At 36.8% G+C, this 20,894-nt stretch overlaps 1 protein-coding gene across 2 annotated transcripts in view; it reads right to left on the reverse strand.

Annotated features, from left to right (window-relative positions):
- The window catches only part of fgfr1a (fibroblast growth factor receptor 1a), a 42,787-nt gene extending 23,529 nt beyond the window's left edge, over positions 1 to 19,258 (reverse strand). For both annotated transcript variants that reach the window (XM_058784025.1, XM_058784023.1), the window contains exons 1-5: positions 18,585 to 19,258; positions 10,709 to 10,873; positions 1,929 to 2,186; positions 1,766 to 1,849; positions 1,154 to 1,326 (exon numbers count right to left, since the gene is read on the reverse strand). In XM_058784025.1, the coding sequence (XP_058640008.1) occupies positions 1,154 to 1,326; positions 1,766 to 1,849; positions 1,929 to 2,186; positions 10,709 to 10,802 (609 nt within the window). In that variant the 5' untranslated portion in view covers positions 10,803 to 10,873; positions 18,585 to 19,258. The remainder of the gene's footprint in view (positions 1 to 1,153; positions 1,327 to 1,765; positions 1,850 to 1,928; positions 2,187 to 10,708; positions 10,874 to 18,584) is intronic.
- Between the last annotated feature and the right edge of the window lie 1,636 nt (positions 19,259 to 20,894).

Raw genomic sequence — 20,894 nt, forward strand, 5'->3', positions numbered from 1 at the left:
TCAATGCAGAATCCACATCACAACTGTAACGATAATGGCACTAAGGAATGATAAATTTGGTTTCACTTTCAAAACAGTTTTCCAGCTGAAAAACTGAAAAACAACAACAAAAAAAAAAAACACTGATAACCAATCAGAGTGCATCCTGTTTTATAAAGTTTGAGTGTTTAAAGTGCAGCACAAGCTTAAATAATCAGACAGTTATTGTGCATTGGTGTGGATGCTAAAATTGTTATCATTATAGTTATGATGCTAAGAAAATGATGAAAGTATTCATTTTCATTTGGTTTCGGTAAAATACCTATTTAAGTTCTATGCACAACTTTTATAACTTTGATATATTTTGTTTTTGGTCTTTTTTTAAAGCTTGGCAGAAGTAATTACTATAAATTGTTGGTAACACTTTTTAGGTCCAATTCTCACTATTAACTAGCTGCTTATTAGCATGCATATTACTAGTATATTGACTGTTTATTAGTTTATTAGTAATCTCTACCCCATACCTAAAGTTTATTTAGGGAAACCTCTTAATTAATAATCAATACGTGTTGCCTATTCTAAAGTGTTACCAACTGTTTTTATACGGACAACAGATGCATAAAGAAAATTCTCTTTTTGTGTTCCATAACACAGTACCTGGAAAAATCAATTCCAAAATTGGTTAATTTTAAATTAAAACATTACTATGCATAACTAGAACAATTGTGGTCCGAATTACAAATTTAACAAGTGTGAAACAAGTTAACTGAAACTCAAACAAAGCACTACTAATAATGATGCTTTGCTAAGGAATTAAACGTTTTGTTACTTTGGATCTGTTGATATTCAACATGGTAAAATGAGTAAAAGGACAGAGTTGGTTTATCCTGGAGTTTACTCTCATCTGTCTGAGCACAAGCAGTTGTGTAAAATGAGGACAGCCAAGCAAGAGTAGGCTGCCTCCACCAGAAACCCACGGCTCCAGTGTCTGCCTTCCAGGCATGGCTATTCAGCCTCTGTCATGCTACAGTGAGGTGTCTGGAAGACAGATCTGTTGAGGACGAGCTGCCCTTTTAACCCCCAAACCAGAGTAGCTGGCTAGCAAACCTGGAGTTAGGTAACCAAGATGTTGTATGTTTCATGATTTTAATGGATTGTGGTGTAGTTCCCTCACCTTGTAGCCTCCTATACGCTGGTCTTTCTTAAACTCTTTGCCGTTCTTGAGCCACTTGAGTGTTGGTGCAGGGTTACCGTTGGCCTGGCAACGGAACTTGACGGTTTTGCTAGCGGGAACCGCGTGGAGCTTCTTCTCCATCTTATCAGGATGAGCCCAGACGGGCGCCATTGCTGAGGAGCAGACAAAAAGCACATAAAATAAGATTGAGAAAGTTAGATTGGTCATTCAAAACCAATGTGTCAAAAATACACCGTGAACAATACCAAGGCTATGACTAGTTTAGAACGGTAATCCAAAGTGGCAGATCAAAGTGTGTGAGATTTGGGTGTTGGTTCCTGGTTTCACTCCTGACTGGCTAGATAGTGCCCTTGGGACTCAAAGTAATCCATCAAAAGTAATAAAGACTTTCAGTCTAATGAACAAAGGCACATTCCACAAGACGGCTGTGGTTTATAAGACAAAAATGTGCACTATTTCCTGTTATAGTTCCTACTTTAAAGTAAAATCCTAACAATATCGTAAGAAACAGATACTGTTATTGACATTTGCAGATGTTTGAGTCAGAGTTTTGAGCACAGAGAGTTTGAATAAGAGAGGAGGGTGACTCACGAAGCAGTTTCTGGTCACTCGATAGCCTGGTCTCCTCGGAGGAAGACTCATCTTCTTCATCATCTTCTGAGGAAGCCAATCCATCTGATTGAGAACAAAAATTAAGGTTAAATTTTTGTTGTTCTGAACAATATGAAAATCAACTAAAATCATCATTTCTCACCTGTAACGTTGACACTGAAGTAATCTGTATGGTTGCTGTTGGGTCCCTGAGCAAAGCAAGCATACAGACCAGAGTCGGCCGGCTCTACTGCTTCAATCTCCATCTGATGGTTGCGCAGGCGAGTGTGCTCTCCATCAACCAGGGGAACATGGTTCTTAGTCCAGGTCACTTCCTGTGTCTCCTCTATACTTTTACAGCTCAGCTCCAGTTTGTCCCCCGGATACAAAGTGTACGGCATCGGCTCGACCAGGGCTATCACTAAGAACAAGACGTAAGAAATTAGTACGTTTTTATAAAATAATTAGGGATGTTTAATAGAGATCGGGGGCATAATTAGTGCACTATTTTAAAAAAATTGTTTCAATAATTGCACTAAATGAACTATCCTAGTCAAATCAATCAAGATTCTTCTATAAACTCAATTCTTCATTAAATTAATTACTATATACTATCTGATATAGCATTTCCATTCAATCTCCATGCACACTTGACATACAGTAAACATTTGTGTTGATGGTCAATGATTGGTCATGATTTTGCTTGACGTGACGTTTTGCTGAATTTGAAATTCAGTAACAACAAAAACAAGTCAAATAGGAATTTAGAACAAATAAACGCATTAAACCTTTACATCTTGGGACAGGCCCTTTAAAAATCATTTAAAGTAAACTGTGGGCAGTGCAAAAAGCCGGCCTTGTGGAGTTTTACATTTACAGTTGAACAGGGAGTTTTCAACAAGAACCACCATAGAATCAGAAAACACCAAAGTCATTTAAGGTTTCCATTTGAGGTCTTAATTGTTCTGTTCTTATGAACATCTCAGAATTTATCTTAACATCTTTCTTGAAAAGAAAGGTGTAATCAAGCCCCAGGATATTAGTGTTTGGCATCCTATAGATGAGCGACAACACCTTCAAGCATCTATCAAAGATCCCACCTCAGTCACTGCTAAATCAAATCCGAGTTCGAATTAGTCAAGGGCCAATTGTCAGGCCAATCCTGAGATAGAGCTGAAATTTGATTATGGGATGCAAGGTTGGGGGCATTGCCTCAGACACCACCACCTGAGCCCACCCATCGCTCCTGACGACCAGTAGAGATGGGGCGGGGGGGCAAGATTCGGGGGTGGGAAGTCTAAATATAATTACGTTGATTCATTGTCCATCAACATTATGTCACCCGTCTGCAATTGCCCGTACTCTTTTAAAGGGGGGCTGCTTCTTAGAGTAGTGCACCGGAGAATTATCCCTGTTGGGGGTCCTCTATAAAGGATAGACTGACGAGCACATACTGACACCATATGCTAATTCTGACTCTTTGCTAACAGTAAGCCAAGGTGAGATTTTCGCATTTACAAAACAAATGGTGCCTGCTTCATATTGAAATGGTAATTGGATTAATGTCCTTTCAATAATAATGCATTTGACTTGCTGAAAGGATATGAATGCTTGGTTTCCTGTAAAAGATGCATTAGGATTTGATGATTGTTCAAATAAAAGGTCAAACTTCTATGAAATCCTGCCACCCGCTGAAGACGACATTTACACTATTGTTCTGAAATGTGAGTAAATCTAAAGAAACAATGCTTGGCCTACATCCTACCGAGTCATTGTGGTAAAAGACCCCAAAACAAAAAGGTGAATGCAAAGGAAATTACAAAAGAAAAGTCTGGCAAAGGTTGTGAAAAAGCATTCACTTAAGAACGATTTTAAGGAAAGAAAGTGCTTAGGCGATACTGGTATGCTCATAGCTGACACATCTCTAATAGTAAACAAAGTGCAAACGTAAGCCAGGTTTCCTCTGACTAGTTCTGCTGTAGTAACTCCGCCCATCACTACCATTAACTCTGCTAATAAAGACGAGCGAGTAAGAGGCCTGTAGCAGCAGGTTTTTGGGCTGGTATCCATGGTGACCTCAGTAGGGTCTAGTTAAGGTATTTCCTGCTTCGCATGTGTCTAACAGGCTCTTAATCCTGACAGGAACAGGGGCCAGGGAGGGATCAACTTTCCCCACCAAAACACTGCAGAAAAGAATGAAGGAAGGAGAAAAGAAGATGAGCTAGCATAGTCTTATTTAGCCACAAAATAAGTAAATACTTCAAGGTTGGATTGTTTTCAAGTTTGGCAGGTCAATTTTTATATACCTTCCAATCTATACTGCAAAAAAAATGCTATTGAGCATTTGCAAACTTACTGCTCAGGAAAAAAAGACTCAAAGGTGCTGTATGTAAATTTTGACTGTACTGAAGCAGAAAAATATCTTAATATGTTTGCAGATATTTAGGAAACATGTTAAGTTCACATAATTGTTTCTCTGAAAAACAATGCTACAGCCAGTTATTCTGCTTTGAAATGTGTATTTCGTGTCAGAATGCGTTTTTGTTTTGGTCTGTGTGACTCCGCCCACTGCAAATTTTGACACTCTGGGATGCCAGTTGTTGGAAAACAGTGTACTGCAGCCGTGGAAGCCAGCAAATGTACTGGCTCAGAGATTGCAGCCTCTGCATCCATCTAAAAAGCTCTATGACCAGAGGCATATTAAAACGCGGATAATTCAACTCATCAACTTACAGTGCAAGTCTCATTGCCTTCCATAGTCATAGTCATTTGCGTTCATTCCCATTGCATGTCTTCAATCTGGCAACCATGTAAGCGCTGAGTCTTAGGCGGATGGGGTGGGAGAAACAATGCTCTCCTATATTTTGAATCTGAACTGGACCTTTAATTGGTCTTTTGTAACAACATGCCCCAATAGCAGGCACTATATAGGGTGAGCTATCACAGTGAAACCTGCCATTTATGAAACAGCGAAAAAATTGTTTCTAATTATAGTATCTAAAAGAATAATTAATGAATTAAGTTTATTTAACCTGTGGAAACTTATCCCCAACCTGACATTTATAAGACATACTGAATCAGTCATTCAGTTAAAATCTACCTTCATAATAATTATATAATTGGCTCTTGCTTTTGAATGCCAGTGTGGTTTCTTTGTGTTCACCTGTTTCCCAAGAGCAACATAAAAAACAGAATTATTGGTGGGTGGACAGAATTTACAAAAAATGTGTCTAATTTAAGAGGGTTTTAAACCACATTAACAAAAAAAAAACACTGCTGGAGAAAACACATTTGTATACTGGCATGAAAATAGTCTTATGACAACTAACCTGGGTCCATTCAAAGACACTCACTTCCACCCTAACAGCACAGCCTCACTTGAGCCAGAAATGTTTCACATTATAATTGATGAGAAATTCATATTGCAGACACACTGACTGATCGTAAGGTCATGACAATGAGGTTGTAATTTCCTTTTGGCATTTTCGATTGAGCACAGCAGATGCAGAAAACATTTTGCACCAGTCACTAGAGAAGCTGTTTACTGTGAGGTATCAAGTGAGAATAGCTTGCAATAATCAAACAGGGAGAAAATTATACAGCTGCTTTATGATTTATAGTCATTAATCGACATGCTTCCTTCCAGGATATTAAATAGTGGCATGTAACCAAGCCATCAGTCACTTCAAAGAAAATTACACCCTGCAATACAAGCTGAAGACATGCATCGGTGTGCAAGTTATAGAGTCCAGATGTTGTCTGGCACAACTACTGCACTGGGGGGGATTAACTGTAATAAAAAAAAATTTAAAAAAAAGGAGAAAAATATTATGATGGGGAAACATATTTTGTGTACAGGTTGTTTAAAGAAAAATTAAATACTAATAACACTAATTATGATACTACTACTACTAATAATAATAATAAATAAAAAATAAAAAATTATATATAGTAGCTGTGTATAACAGCATGGCTGTTCACCTTATAACAATGCTGTTTTTATTACAATTCATACAGCAAATTTAATTCCAATTCAACTAGCTTCAAGAAAAGGTGCACTCTGTCGTGCCGAGACACTCCTCATGGAATCTCAAGGCTGTTGATCTTCCAGATTCTGTGACCAGATTAGTTTGGATTAAACTCCATATTTTTGGGAAAGCAACCCAGCTGGAATAACCATTGCATTTTTTTTCTTTCCTGCTTCAAGCCATTTGGAAAAAAATGATTGACATCCCTGAAAATCAAGTTAATTACAGTAAATCATGAAAGGGAAGGTTTTTTTTTGGCGATGGACAAAATGAGAGGTGAGTGAGTGAGACTTAGGAAGGGCAGAGGGGCCATTCACAGAGAGACTGGAAACAAGAGCGGAAGCAATACAAGAAGAGAATGACCACAGGGATTTCCTTTCACGAGAGAGAACGATGGTCAAGTACAGAGAAGAGGAAAATATACAAGTAGAAAGAGAGAGCCAGAGCAAATTCAAAAAGAAATAGTCCAACAAATGACCAGTCCTTTACTCCTTTATCCCAATGAACTGCGGCTGAGATATCGGAGGTTTAGTCTCAATAACAGACTGGAATGTGCACAAAGAATTAAATGCAAGGAAACTGGAATGTGACTGTTAAGTTTATTTTGTGACCAAATTTGATTATTCTTACTAGCAGTCACTGATTAGTGAAGGTGCTGGCTCAGTGTGACACCAAAAGAAACACACACCTCCTCTAACATTAACCTAACTTGTCTTATGCTAGCCTGCATCAATTAAAGCCCACATCAGGACTTGGATGCTAATAGCATTTGTTCACAATGGCCATGGTTGTACAAACATAATCACTGCTTGCCTACACGTAAATGTGGCCATGTACACACGCACAAGGTCTGCAGGAGGGGTGGAATGAGATCAGCATGCTCTGCTGAATCACAGCCATTGTTTCCCCAAAGTATTTATTCATCTCCTTCTAGAGAGTCAGATTGTTTTACAGAGAGCAAAAATGATGTGGCAAGAATAAGAAAAGAGTCACACATTAAAATGCATCAGTGGACATTAACCATGAACAACAGGAATCAGACAGATGGAAACACGCATCAGGGCTCGCAAAATTTCAAAATCCCTGGTAGCCCTTCGGGCAGGTACTCTTCAGATTTTGGTAGCCCGAAAATTAATTTAACTAGCCCGAATTAAAAAATTACTATTTTATTTTATTTATTTTTTTATTTTTTAAATATAGAAAATAAGATAGGAGTTTAAATGTCAATCAAAAATATTTTCAATACACAAATATCAACAAATATGAAGGAAGGAATTTTATTTCACTATTTACAGGATATCTGCAGAATTTGTAAAAATATATTTAAGGCAATTTATGACCCATTTTAAGAGCTGCACAAGTGAAATGAACACAGAATGAGCAGGGTTGGACAATGTCTATGGTAACATACAGTTTTGAGCCATAAAATTACATGATTTACAGTTCAGATACAGGTTTTCACAAAAACAAAAATCTTATACAACAGTGTTTCAGGCTATACACTGTTTTTATGAAAAGGGATCAATCAAGCATATAAATTATGTTAATTAAAAACGTATAAATATTACTGTCTTAATTGTTTAGATTTTTAGAAGGCACATCAACTTTTTTCTCACTTACAACTCTGTGTTTGCTGCGTAAAAACATGAGTTGATATTTGCATTGATCTGACCATAAACAGCAAGAAAGGCTTATTGGAAATGCAATTCATTCTCTGGTTTAGGAGCGCTGAAATATTGCAGTTTCCCCGGAAACGCTGTACACAAAGCAGCTCCGCGCTCATAAACGCTGCTTTATCAGGAATTATAGGTAAAATTAAATTAAAATGCCAATGACACATTTCTGAGGACAGTCGGTTCCCTTCAGATACATTCACATAAAGGCATCGCGCCGCGTTTTGACTTGAAACGTGCAGCACTCATTATTTATTCAATGACATCATTGCCTTTTGAAGTTTAATCCTGCCATATTGCGACTCATGTCTTTCCGTCCCCAACTGTAAGACCTCTTGAAATTATAATTAGGACATTTCTTACACCATTTAACGTATTTAAAACTTTTTATGGCCTTAATTTTGATACAACTCACTTTCAGAGTTTTTAAGGACCCGCGGGAGATGTGTATTTAAGGAGCCCGTCGGGCAGGCAGTGATATATTTTGGTAGCCCGACTGGAAAACACAATAGCCCCGGGACGTCGGGCTAGCGATTTTGCGAGCCCTGCGCATATTAACAATACTTTTCTATATCCTTAAAGCAATGTATTACGTATAATGGGGACACTATTGAGTGACAACTCATTGAATGATTTTCAATATACTGATTTAAAACTGGTTCATTGAAACAGGTTTAAAGGATGAAACTGGTTTGAAATCTGTCATAGCATCCATGACTAGTTGGAGCGTGTTATATTGCCACAGACTACTCACCTACCAAAACAAAGACAATCAGCTTGAGACTTGTAGTGTGCGCTTGGCTCTTTGGAGGTTAACAGAATAGCGTTGATATTGTTAAACTTAAAAATACTTTAAAACTATTAAAATATTTTTGAAAGAAATTGAAATATAGTTAAATAAAATTAAATATAAATATTAGATAAACTTACATTTAAAAAATGAAAATTAGAAATGTTGCTCCAGCGAATAACTGAAATAAAAAGTTAAAGTACTAAAATAACTAAAACTGAAACAAAAATGCACTAAAGCTAAGTAGAAACAGAAATAAAAAAAACTAAAAAATAAATAAATAACAAAAAAACAACAAAACGATTAAAACATTTAGTAAAACTAAACTGGAAAAGAGCTAAAACAAATACTATATTAGTAAACAAAACTAAAATAACACTAACAAAACCACATTTGATCAGCATTAACCATATATGAAGTTATAAAAGTGTAACGTTTTAATTTGTATTAAAGGAAAAAGTAACAGTTTTGAATGACTTGCAAATAAGTCCACATTTATATTAGATTTAGATTTTTATTTCCACTTTCAATTAAATACATTTTGGGCCTTTGAAAGTCTTCCGATCCCAAACCATTTAAGAGCGTTTAGATAAATCTGAAACACTACTTAAGGAAATCCTGTTGTTTGTGCAGGTTGTATTCCCACCTAGGGAAAAAACAAATGTAACCAAATGCTGGAGTGTCAGTCACTCATCAACAGCTGAAACTATCATTTACACCACAGGAGACCTGAGGAGAGAGAGGGAAAAGTGCTCTGTGTCCTGACAGCAGGAAGAAGGGAGAGGAGGAGTAGAGGAAACGCGTAGAGGGTATCAGCATGCATGGTCATTTGGCCGTCAAGCATTAAGTGGGTAAAAGGCAATCCATCACATTTTGGTTGGGTTGGGTTGGGTTTTCGTCCTTACATTATAGTCACAACAAAATATTTTAGGGAAGTACTCAAACAAACAGCCAGAAACTGAAATATATTATCAAAATAGTCAGAAATCAACAAAATAATTTATATCCCGGACGAGCTCCTAATTTGTTAAACCCGCAGTGAGTCTACAACAATAAATCTGCATTCTTGGTAATATTTACCAACTTTCTCATGCAATTCAAGTTTTCATGAAGAGTACTACCCATAGGTCTATGCTCTCTACCCATAGGTCTCGCAACATGCTTCGTTTTCCCAGAAACACGATCTCCACTGTGGAATAGCACCACAGGGCGGAGTACTTTCTGTGTCTTCTTTTAAAAGCAGTAATTTATAGCGTCTCCGGTAGTCAACTCTTGACAACAAATACCTTTTCATTACAAAAGGAGGATGGTGAGACAACGGGGAGGGAGAGATAGTGGGGGAAGAGAAAAGTGAGGTATTTTTGCATAGCCGGAGGGTACAGATGGCAGCTATTTCACACCTCCAGCTCTGGGGTAAATTCAAACCTACTGTGTTTATTTAAAGCCTCCACAGACAGCCAGAGCAGAAGTGACCGCTCGCTTTATAATAGTGGTAACTGTAATGTAAGGCATTTAAAAGTCTCTTGGGAACACTGTGTTTCCGAAATCCAAAAGACGATGATGAAGCTACGGAAGCACATTTGGGCCTGTGAGAGCCACAGGCACTCGCTCAGCTGGAATGTTGCCAAAGGACACATTTTTCAGGGTTTTATTTCAGCTGGTGTTTTTTTTTTTTTCAACCTGTTTCCCTTTTTCACTCTCTGTCTATGACTTAAGTGCATGAAAGTCCTTAGGGTTTTAAATGACTATTTTGGATACGAGGTGGAAATGGAGAACGAATGGTATCCAAGTGTAAACTTCCACAGCTCAGTGTAGAATGTGTTTCCCCTTTGGCACACAGCATATTAGAGATATGAATATGGTTTGAGAATGTGCATATAGTCAAACAACAGCTATACAGTTGTATTGTAAAATTTCAACAATCAAACTCATTTTAATGGGGACAGCATTTTACTTGCTCTTAAGAATAATAAGAACACTGTATACAATTTTGTTTTAAACACCTCCGTTTAACTTAAAAATGAACTTAGTGTTCACTGTAAAATGTGATTTAACCAATTCAAAGAAGAAGAATAGTCTTTGATGTATTATGCAGACAGATTCCTGCATATAAGCTTATGGTCACTGTGAAACCCTACTGATGTACATTTATAAGAAGAAATCCTAATGATACTGTTGCAACATACAGTCTGTTTAATTTAGGCTCAGACAGAGGGTGGAAAACAATCACACCTGTTTTAGGTGAAAGAAACCTTAAGCAACATTAAGTGGATTAAAGAGGGAAAAAATAGAAAAAAAAACTGCCATGAAAGTGTAGGATTTGACCAATTTAAAAACTATTTCAGGTTGCTTAATTGCAAAGTGTTTGCAAAGTGTCTGAGACATGGTTTATTATTAACACATCTTCAACTGAGACACAATACAACAAGAGACTACTACAAAAAAGACTTACTCTCATCTTGGGTGGCCGGTCTGCCCTGGGACTGAAGAGCCTGAGTTAGAAGTACTGCGATCAGCAGCAACATGGTCTTTATCATCATCATCATTATCAAGGATTCTCTACATCTGAACTCTGCATCCAGCCCAGCTCTCCATAAAAACAGCTAGGACATCAGCACTGGGTGTAAGATGGAGAGAGAAAAGCAGAAAGCAAAACAATTAAGAATATTCAGAACTAATGATTAAAGGCAACATGTATCTTTCATAATATGACATTTCAGTGAAACAGTATATTCAGTTGGAAATAACATTGGACGGGACTTGAATGCAACCATCTGGATTTGACTGGATTGTTAAACAAAGGCAATGATGTTATTGGTTAATATTTTTCTCCACCCACACGACCATTACTATGCAAGCATTCTGCTCAGAATCATAAATCATACTAACTAATTTGCTAAATATCTCTTTAGAGTAACTTGCACTGAAAAATTGTACAAATTCACACTACGGACATTTACTGACAATATAAATCTTACAGTTTTTATTTTTATTGTAGACAAAAGTTGAGAATAGAAAAGCATCCCCGACAGAAAAATCCTGTAAAACTCCTCTAATGCATGAGCTCCATAGATAAAAAAAAATGTATTTATTTATTTTTATAAACAGCCTGATAAAACTATCCATCCATTTTAGGTGTAGCCATGAGGCCGACGAAAACATAACTTTGCTGTATAAGGTCAATAGTGGAACAGCACATCCTTTAAGAACTCAAGGACTTTCACCTCAGACTTTTCCACTATAACAGGAGAGAACATTCTGAGTCTTAGAGTTTGCATCAACTAAATCACTTTGAACAACAAGTTAACGTGCCACTTTTTTTGATAATTAGTACATCAATGTAGTAAGACAAAGCTAATGAAGCAAGCAGATTGCATAAACCGTGACATACATAATTTTATAGTGGAAAGTAGTTTTTCATAGTGCTGTTCTGTGCAGGGTCACTCCATCTGTTTGCTCTTACAAATACACGCAGTAAAATACACAGAAACACAACTACACTCCTCCAACCCTTCACAGATATCTGTCAACCCTGTGCTGGTTTAGACCCCAGCATGACCCCGACACGCCATTTGTCCTACTAGCTATCGGAACTCATCATTTACACATTTCATCACACACTCCACTACGAGCAGATCGGTCAGAAAAGAGCAGCATTTCACAATTCGCCAGATGTTTTTCTTTCAGAATGTTCAGCTGCAGTTATTTGAGTGTCTTTGCTTGTAATTGGGATTTTGTCCTCCCAAAATGTAAATAAATTTAAATGAATCTTAATATGGTTAAAGCTAATATGTAGCTAGACTTAATAAATTAACTAAATAAAAACTCAATTGACTGTGTGCACCTATTTAACATTAACACAGAGGAAAAAAGCTGAGGAAATATCCTGGAGAATTGGGGATTGTCGTGAATGGTTTTCAATTCTCTAGACAGATAAGAAATGTCATGCACATTCAAACTGGACACATGCCCCGTCACATTTCTTAAAGACAAGTAGATTTTAAATTCAACTTATCTGTAAAAATAACAACTGCACAATTATTTAGGGTTTTATATACATGTTTTTGTTATTCCAATTTAAAAGAACTGTTTTTTCATTACTCTAGTCTTCAATGTCACATGATCCTTCAGAAATAGTTCTAATATGCTGATTTGCTGCTCAAGAAACATTTCTGATTATTATCAATGAAGTTCATATTTTGGTGCAAATCTTGATACATTTTTCCAGGATTCATTGATAAATAGAATAAGTCTAAAAGAACAATTTATTTAAAATATAATTTTAGTAACAATGTAAAGTAAAGCACTTTTGGTCAATTTAATGCATCTATGCTTGCTGAAAGTATTAATTTCTTTTTTTTTAAAAAAAGGTTTTTTTTTATATAACTTTGATATATATCATGTATATATAAGGTTTAGAAACCAGATCACCTTGCACACTAAATCAAAACTACAGTAACATATCTTACACCTATATAATTTCTAGTTCTACTGCCCCTGTAAAAAAGGTGGTGCATAATGCCCATGAGATGAATATTTTACAGAACAATGCAATGAGATGTCTATCGCATTCACAGCTGCTCTAATAAGGACGAGAAATTTGGACAAACACCAAGAATTGAGACTTGATACATATAAAATCGTTCCCATTGAGTTCGTGTTGGTTTCATTTTCCAAGCCATGTTTGCAGCTGGTACAAACCAGAAGAACAGACAAATAGAGAGATGAGCGAACGGTCAGACAGGGGTAACGGACTCTGAGCTTGTGCCAACTCCAATCCCCTGCCAGACACTGCAAAAGACACCTACAACATGCCAATAATCTTCCCCAAGTCAAAAACATACACTAAAAAAATCAGACTAGATGGAAATCAGCAAGTCACTCTTGGTTCATCCCTGCAGCGTACGATCATTCAAATCTGCGTTCGCGCTGCCGCTGACCTAAAGAGAGAATCTGTCATGTATATGAATGAAACAGCTTCTTTTCAACCACACAGTATCATTATATCGGTTACAAGCGTTCAAATAATCACAGAAGTACTCGGATAAAAGTTTATATTTTGGATATAAACTAGATGTGTACGGTAGCGATTAAAAGAGTAAATCACCTTTTGACACTTCAAATAAAGATTTATCAATTACATTGTTATGCTAGGTGGGTGGCGAAAAGGGGCTGTTAATGTATTTGTCTTTTTCCATTTAAGAGATTACTTCAATAATGCTGATTCATCTAGTAATGAAACAAGTCTTTGAATCATTCATTCATAAATTACATATGATTTTGATTAGTTGTCTAATGTTTTTTTTCTTCAGAATCGTGAGAAAATCACAATCTCCATTTAATAAAAAAAATAAATAAATACATTTATCCAGAATCATGCAACTAGAGCGTTTTCGTTTTAAAATGGCATTTTAAAATGAAAACGATGCTCGTCTACACTGGCATTTTAACTGCGTTTCAGAAATGATCTCCGTCTACACTACACAACCCGAAAACACATATTACATGATCATTCATGCAGGTCCAACCATAGATATGTATAATAACTATATGCCCTATTATTTAGATGGCGGACGCATCCGTGTGCTTGGAGCGGTCGATTGGGGAATCTACCTATAGATATCTATGGGTACAACAATAAGCATAATATTGTTGTTTACACGGTTGTTAAGGATACGCACAGAGAATGTGGGCAGCCACGCCATCATTTTCAAAAGTCACTGTTTTGCTCAGTTTACACTGAAATGCAACCCTGGAGTTTTCTAACTAAAACGGGGTCTGCAGCATTTTCAAAAGTCTCAGTTTTCGAGGGTTCGAAAACACCGGAGTAGTGTAAACGACAGGCGTAACCGTAGCTAAAATGATGTGTTTAACAACGAAAACGCACTAGTGTAAACGGGGTCTTAAACGAGTCCAGTTTTTATGTAGCCTGTTGATTTTTGTTCACGGTACTCAACTTCAACTAAATGTTTTGCAAAAAGAGACACAGAATAGACATGTTTGATATCTAAATGTTTGACTTTTTTAATCACATTGGGATTGAAACTGGGAATTGAAAAGAATCGGAATCGATAAGCAGAATCGGAATTGGAATTTCCAGTTTGGAATTGGAATTTGAAAATTCAAACGATACCCAACCCTAAAGATGAATATGCTTTGTGTGCCAGTAATGTACTGAAGTGTAGCAATAACAAGACATATGACAAAATCATAACACGCACCTTATAATAAACCAGGCAACAGTGTAAATAAGACATTTAGGCACCATCTTGCACACAAAACTCATAGTTTATATTACAATAAAGGGAAATTTCATATGTGTCTAATTCATTTAATTTCTCTAAAGTTTATACAAAATTTATGATGTATTAAGAAAGGCAAACAGTCTGGGAAACTCCCCACAGGGCAGGTGAGCTAAGAGGAACTAGACACAGTTGCAAAAAGTATCATTAAAACTTCAGAAAACAGTTTGAGTTTCAGTTTGCGGATTACTTAAAGGCATGGTAATTCTTTTTGGAGCTATGGAACAGCTAGTGCACATGCTCTTATATATAAAGTTGTGTTGTTCATGCAGGAAACATGTTTGAATCTGTGACATTTCTTTCTCGGTCTTCATCACATCATTTCTTATCCCCTCTAATATAAAAAGTGTAAATTTTGGCAAATCTGTGCTCATTTAATCTCTTTAACATCTTGTTTTTTAGTCTAGCCTTATAATGGTTCAACAGGTCAAGTTACAGTAACTTGGCTGGAAAGACTAATGTACCCTAAACTAGTTTGAGCTCTTAACACATTTAATTGATCTGGAAAGGGAAAAAACACAAGGCAGAAGGATTAGTTTATGATCAAATTACTTGGCTAAGATTACACTGATGCAAATGTTTAAACATTTTTTTAAAGAAAAAAAGCTCCTTTGTTTACGTGAACTATTTCTAAGTAAAACAAACAGCAGAACATTCAGCTGATTATATTTAAATTCTTTCCACGGTGTTCACTTTGAGAGGGAAAAAGGAAAGGAGGCACAGACAAACGACAGAGAGAGTGCACGGAATAAAAAGAAATAGACCAAGTCAAGTGGAAAGAGAAGTTAGTACCCTAATTAATGAACCCCAGCGTGTTTTTCTCTCCCTCTGATCATTGGAGGGGAACATGGGGAGAGCGTACAGCAGGCCCAGCTCATTACCGCTGCCTACTACTGGAGCGGAACATTCCAGAGAACAGCATTGGTTTGTGTTGGAGACGGGACGCCTGACCTCACTCATTCCAGCGCCGGTGGGAGCCAGAGCAATAGCCGGCCCACTAAACCGAGAGACTGCTACTCCATGGGGAGGCTATTAGGGCCAGGCTGATGAACTTTACCAACAAAACTCTTTCCTGCTTCTTTATCTGTTTTCTGCCAAATCTCTAATTCTACTCTAAACTCACAGTCTCTTACTGGGTGCTCTTGAAAAAACAAGATCCCGGACGAACCCCCAACCAAAACTGAATCTAGTGTCATCTCATACCCTAACCTTTCATACTCCAAAAATCTGATTTTAGACACCTAAGGCCATTTTGTTTTGATACAGATGTGTTAATGTAAACAATTTCTCCATTTTGAGAGACTCCACCTAAAGTTTCATGCTGAAGCTCTCAGACAGTTGTGTAATAGTAACTTTCTTTTTAAAAGTGCTGGGCGATAGTTTACTGTGCCAACCCAGCCCTGCCAGCCCAGTAAATTAGAGGGCAGAGAATTCCTCTTCTCTCCAAACTCTCAACACAAACTTCCACCGGAAGAACACCCACGGCACAGCACATCTTTTCTCCTTCATCCATTTGCTCCCTTTCATTTTCAAACAACAGAGCATTTCACTATAAAGCAGCCACTACAAGATCACCACAACAAACCAAAACGGGTGTTTGTGACCATATGCAACACACAAACTCTGACACAAATCACTGCGCTGTGACTCAAACACATCCATTACCCTACTGAAGTATTCCAAGATAAACAAGCTTACTGACTTTGATCAATGCAACTCAAACTGTCAATGCCATGTTCCTCTATCGACATACCACTGATGCTTTGCAATATACTCCAACTTCACAGCAAACCAGACGAACTGATGACCTGTCTGGAGCGGAGTAAAATCACTGGTCAGATCCTAAGGGACGAGCAGCAATAATGATTTCCCCTCTAATTTAAGTAATTGATGTAATTATGGACTTAAACAACTACATTTTCACAAGGTCAGTTACAGTTCTTTAGTATTTCAGGGCGGACTAGAACTAGCAAAAAAACTTTCAAAGGAAAGCACTAAAACTGCTTTATGAATAAAGGAACCAGATATGATTCGAAAACACCATTATCTACCATGAGCTGTGAAAATTAGTTTTAAGATTGGAATGAAATTACAGAAATACATCTTAACAAAAGGGCAACTCTCCTCAAGCTACAATATGGGTCTTCATTAGGAAACATATTTTCAGCAAATGTTCTTGAACAAACTGCCTAAAGATGTTCACATCTAATTGACTTGCTCACATTTCTGCACCGTCTTGCAACAAGTTTGGGTCAAGTCTGCGCATGCAGTCGCCAGCCAGCATGTCGCCATTCAACAAACCGCTCTGCTCCTCCATCACGTTCTTCACACCGAAGAAAAGGTGGAAACTATCTGTGAATGTTTCTTTGAAACGACAATGGTCTCTTAAGAACTGAGAGAGATTTTAAAAGGCTGAACTGAAAGAAAGGATGTCTGTAACTGTAGCATATGTAACTGGGTAAATATAAAGAGTATTGCAATGATCAGAAAGTTCTAGACTGCACTACACAGTCCAAGAATGAAGAGGGGGGTTACTTTGCAGTACTCTGAAATTATCTAGTGAGTGATGAGGAAGAAAAGAGGGAGTGACACTGTGAGGTGGGTGCAAAATGACTTTGCCATGTACAAAGTGACAGAACATAAGATCTGAAGCACAACAACATTCAAGAATGTTGAATGATAAATATATGGATACATATATGTGTGTGTGTGTGTGTGTGTGTATACATATGCATCATTCAACATTCTTGAATATTGTTGTGCTTGAGCAGATCTTATATATATATATATATATATATATATATATATATATATATATATATATATATATATATATATATATATATATATATACACACACAACACAATAAATATATATATTAATCTCTGTGAAAGGTACATTCCTTTAGCTGCCCAAATAAGGACATAAATGTGTCTTTCAGCTAGAGAGTCTTTTAATGTCATTGAAAATACTGAAATGCTTCCAGGATTTAATGTGTCTGACGTCTTTTTACGATGTTTTTTAATAAATTACTCTTCTGCCACAGTGCCATCCAAACTCATGCTTCAGTATAGGTATGTTGTTTGTCCTTTACTGTGGGAAGATAAACAACTGCAAGAACAAACCTGCCTTTCACATCAAGATAACTTCAGGCATTTATTTTGGCAAAGGGGATCTGCAAAACCTCAAGATGGAGGGCCAATATTACATGTACACAATAACAATACTAAACAAATTGCAGTGGCAATGTGTACTCAAAATGATAGGAAACTGTCAGGTCCCATTTCTGACTAGTAATAAAATAATAATTTATTAGCTTAAAGCTGTTACACAAGCTGAACAACCCAAAACACCTTATCCGCAGAAGCCACTAAGTGAAACAGGAAAGGTTTTATTTACCTGTATCTACAGGAGAGCTATAATGTCTTAAGCTATTCTTGCTAAAGTTGCTGATAAATTGTTTTTTTGTTGTACTGTACTGGATGGCTTCAAATATGAGATGTTATTCGAGAGCGCGCATGGCAGTACAGGCACGCGCATCAACTTGTTCTCATAACAGATAAGATATGGAGCCATCTGATGATGAAAGCTATGAGATCCCACAGTATCCTCATACGATAACCATGGAGAAAAACATAAATAAAATCTAGTCAGCCTCAGCTAGAGACAAATTTAACATTTAAACAAACTGCCCAGTCAAAATGCCTTTCTATACATTTCAAATTAATGTCAAGAAATGTACGCTATTTATTAATGTATTAAAAGAGACAAATTTAACAAATCAAAATGATTCAAGGCAAGGTGCAAAAAAGTGTGCAAAAGAAGAGAAAGGAAAATGAAATAACCTAAATAGTAGGCTATAACTTACGCGTTTCTGGAAACTAAATTCAACTGTCATCTAACTCTTCCCAAAAAGCGTGTTTTTATAAAAACACTAGCCTATTATTCAAATTCCATAAAGCAGCAAAGCATTTGTATTTTATTACAGACGAACATGCTAGAGTCCATTTACAGGCGTTACTCACCTTTTCCTTTCTGGAACAAATCCTCTCTGAATAGAGTCAATCCCAGATCAGATTCAGAAGTTCATGAAATACAGGCTCCCAAATAGTCACTGGACGCAACTCCACATTTCTTCCTCTGTTGTAGCCTTCTGGGTTTTCGATAAATCACTCGGTCGTTACTCAGTTTTTCATTGGAGTCGTCCGAGAATCGTTTGAAATGAGTGAATATACTCAGCAGAGACTCGTGCTCGTCCTCAAGATCGCGTCAAGATGATTTCGTTAAGTAGCATAACGTTTAAGACTCACTTGCAGACCCAAGGAAGCGATTTCCGACCGAGTTCGTCTGTTTTTTCTTCTGAAAATCCCACCCGTGCGGTTTTTGTTTGTACTCGTGCGAAAAGAAGGTAACAGAGGGAAAAAACTTTTACCCCAATCTCTACTTCGGTCGGCAGTCCTCTCAAAGTCAAAACTAACCAAAACGTTCAAATGCGACTCGCAGTCCTCTGTGTAAATTGTTCTAGCCTCCGGAAACTAACTTTACTTCACTAGTCTGAAGATAGTCCGTGTCGTCGGCCTCCCTCTGCACTTCAGAGGATACAGCGAGATTCCGCACTCATGGATGGAGGAGTGTGAGCAGAAAGACCTGACTCCCCCTCCATCACTAACACCTCAGGACTACCAAACAGCTCACCCAATGCATCCTGGGATTGTAGTTTCTGTCACACCAAGCCCCTCTTAAAAATCCTATAAAATCCCTCGCTTAAAAGAAAAACAATGACATTCTACATTTTAAATATAGCTACAACATTATTATATAACATTATTATATTATATTAGCCTATATTATTTTATATCATTATATTAATTATATTATATTAATTATATTAATTATATTATATTATATTATATTATATTATATTATATTATATTATATATTATATTATATTATATTATATTATATTATATTATATAATATAACCCTGGACCACAAAACCAGTAAATTATTTGAAATTGAGATTTATCCATCTTCTGAAAGCTGAATAAATAAGCTCTCCATTGATGTATGGAGATGATGTATGATGTTTCTTATGATAGGAAAATGTTTGGCCGAGATATAACTATTTGAAAATCTGGAATCTGAGGGTGCAAAAACAATTAAATAAATAAATTGTAAAAAATCTAAATACTGAGAAAATCGCCTTTAAAGATGTCCAAATTAACTCCGTAGCAATGCATATTACTAATCAAATATAAAGTTTTAATGTATTTACGGTAGGAAATTTACAAAATATCTTCATGGAATATGATCTTTACTTAATATCTTACTTAAAATGTATCATTTTGACCCATACATGTATTGTTGGCTATTGCTACAAATATACCTGTGCAACGTATGACTGGTTTTGTGGTCCACGGTCATATATATATATATATATATATATGTATGTGTGTGTGTGTGTGTGTGTGTGTGTTGCTATCCAGGGTCACATATTACATTGAAAAACTGAGACCAAAAAGATACAGACTGGTTAAGCCAGGTAAATAAAAAAAATAAAAAAAGTAAAATATGTCGACAATCGACATTATGCATGAACTACTCATTCTAAATGCTTAAAAGACATAGATACATGGAATGACTGATAAGTCCCCTTTCTTTATCCTCTGTAGATGAAGCTGTTCCGTCCATTCTTTGTGTTTGTGACAACAATGTCCACACACCCCTGACACGGTTTGTGTTTGCATAGTAAAGATGACCACAACAAAGTTAAGAGTTTGCAAATGTTTTATCTCAACAGCAGGAAAAGGTTCGGTCAAACTCCAGATAACATCTCCTGTTTTATTCAAACTCCAATTAGTTTGGAGGTACTATAGCACAGAAAACATCCGTGGATCCTTGAAGCGTCTGCTTAAGTAGCAGCACGGCCATTGTTGGGGGCCATTATCCTGGCTCTGTAATGAAGGGGGGCCCACTAAGGTCCCCTATGTTAGAGCCTACTCAGTGAGCTCAGGAGAGAGAATAAAATGTTTGTCCTGTGAATTTTTGCAGTGGACCTGAGCAGCAGAGACACATTCGTCAAGCTGTATAATTAAAATGAAAATAAATGTCTTAAAAAGTAAAAACAGCAACATTACAATAAAAAGTCAAGTGTATTTCATTCTGAAAAACAACCAAACAGTTTCCTCTGAATTTCCAATTTGAACATTGTTTATTTGTTTGGCAGTGTTCTGTTGACAGTTGTAAGGTTTCCTCACAGGGCTTGAGGTGACAATTTTCTCTCTACTAAAACCTTTATTGACCCAATTTGCTCTCCAAACAACAGCAAAGTCCAA

This window comes from Onychostoma macrolepis, chromosome 08, assembly GCF_012432095.1.
Source record: "Onychostoma macrolepis isolate SWU-2019 chromosome 08, ASM1243209v1, whole genome shotgun sequence".
Classification (NCBI taxonomy): domain Eukaryota; kingdom Metazoa; phylum Chordata; class Actinopteri; order Cypriniformes; family Cyprinidae; genus Onychostoma; species Onychostoma macrolepis.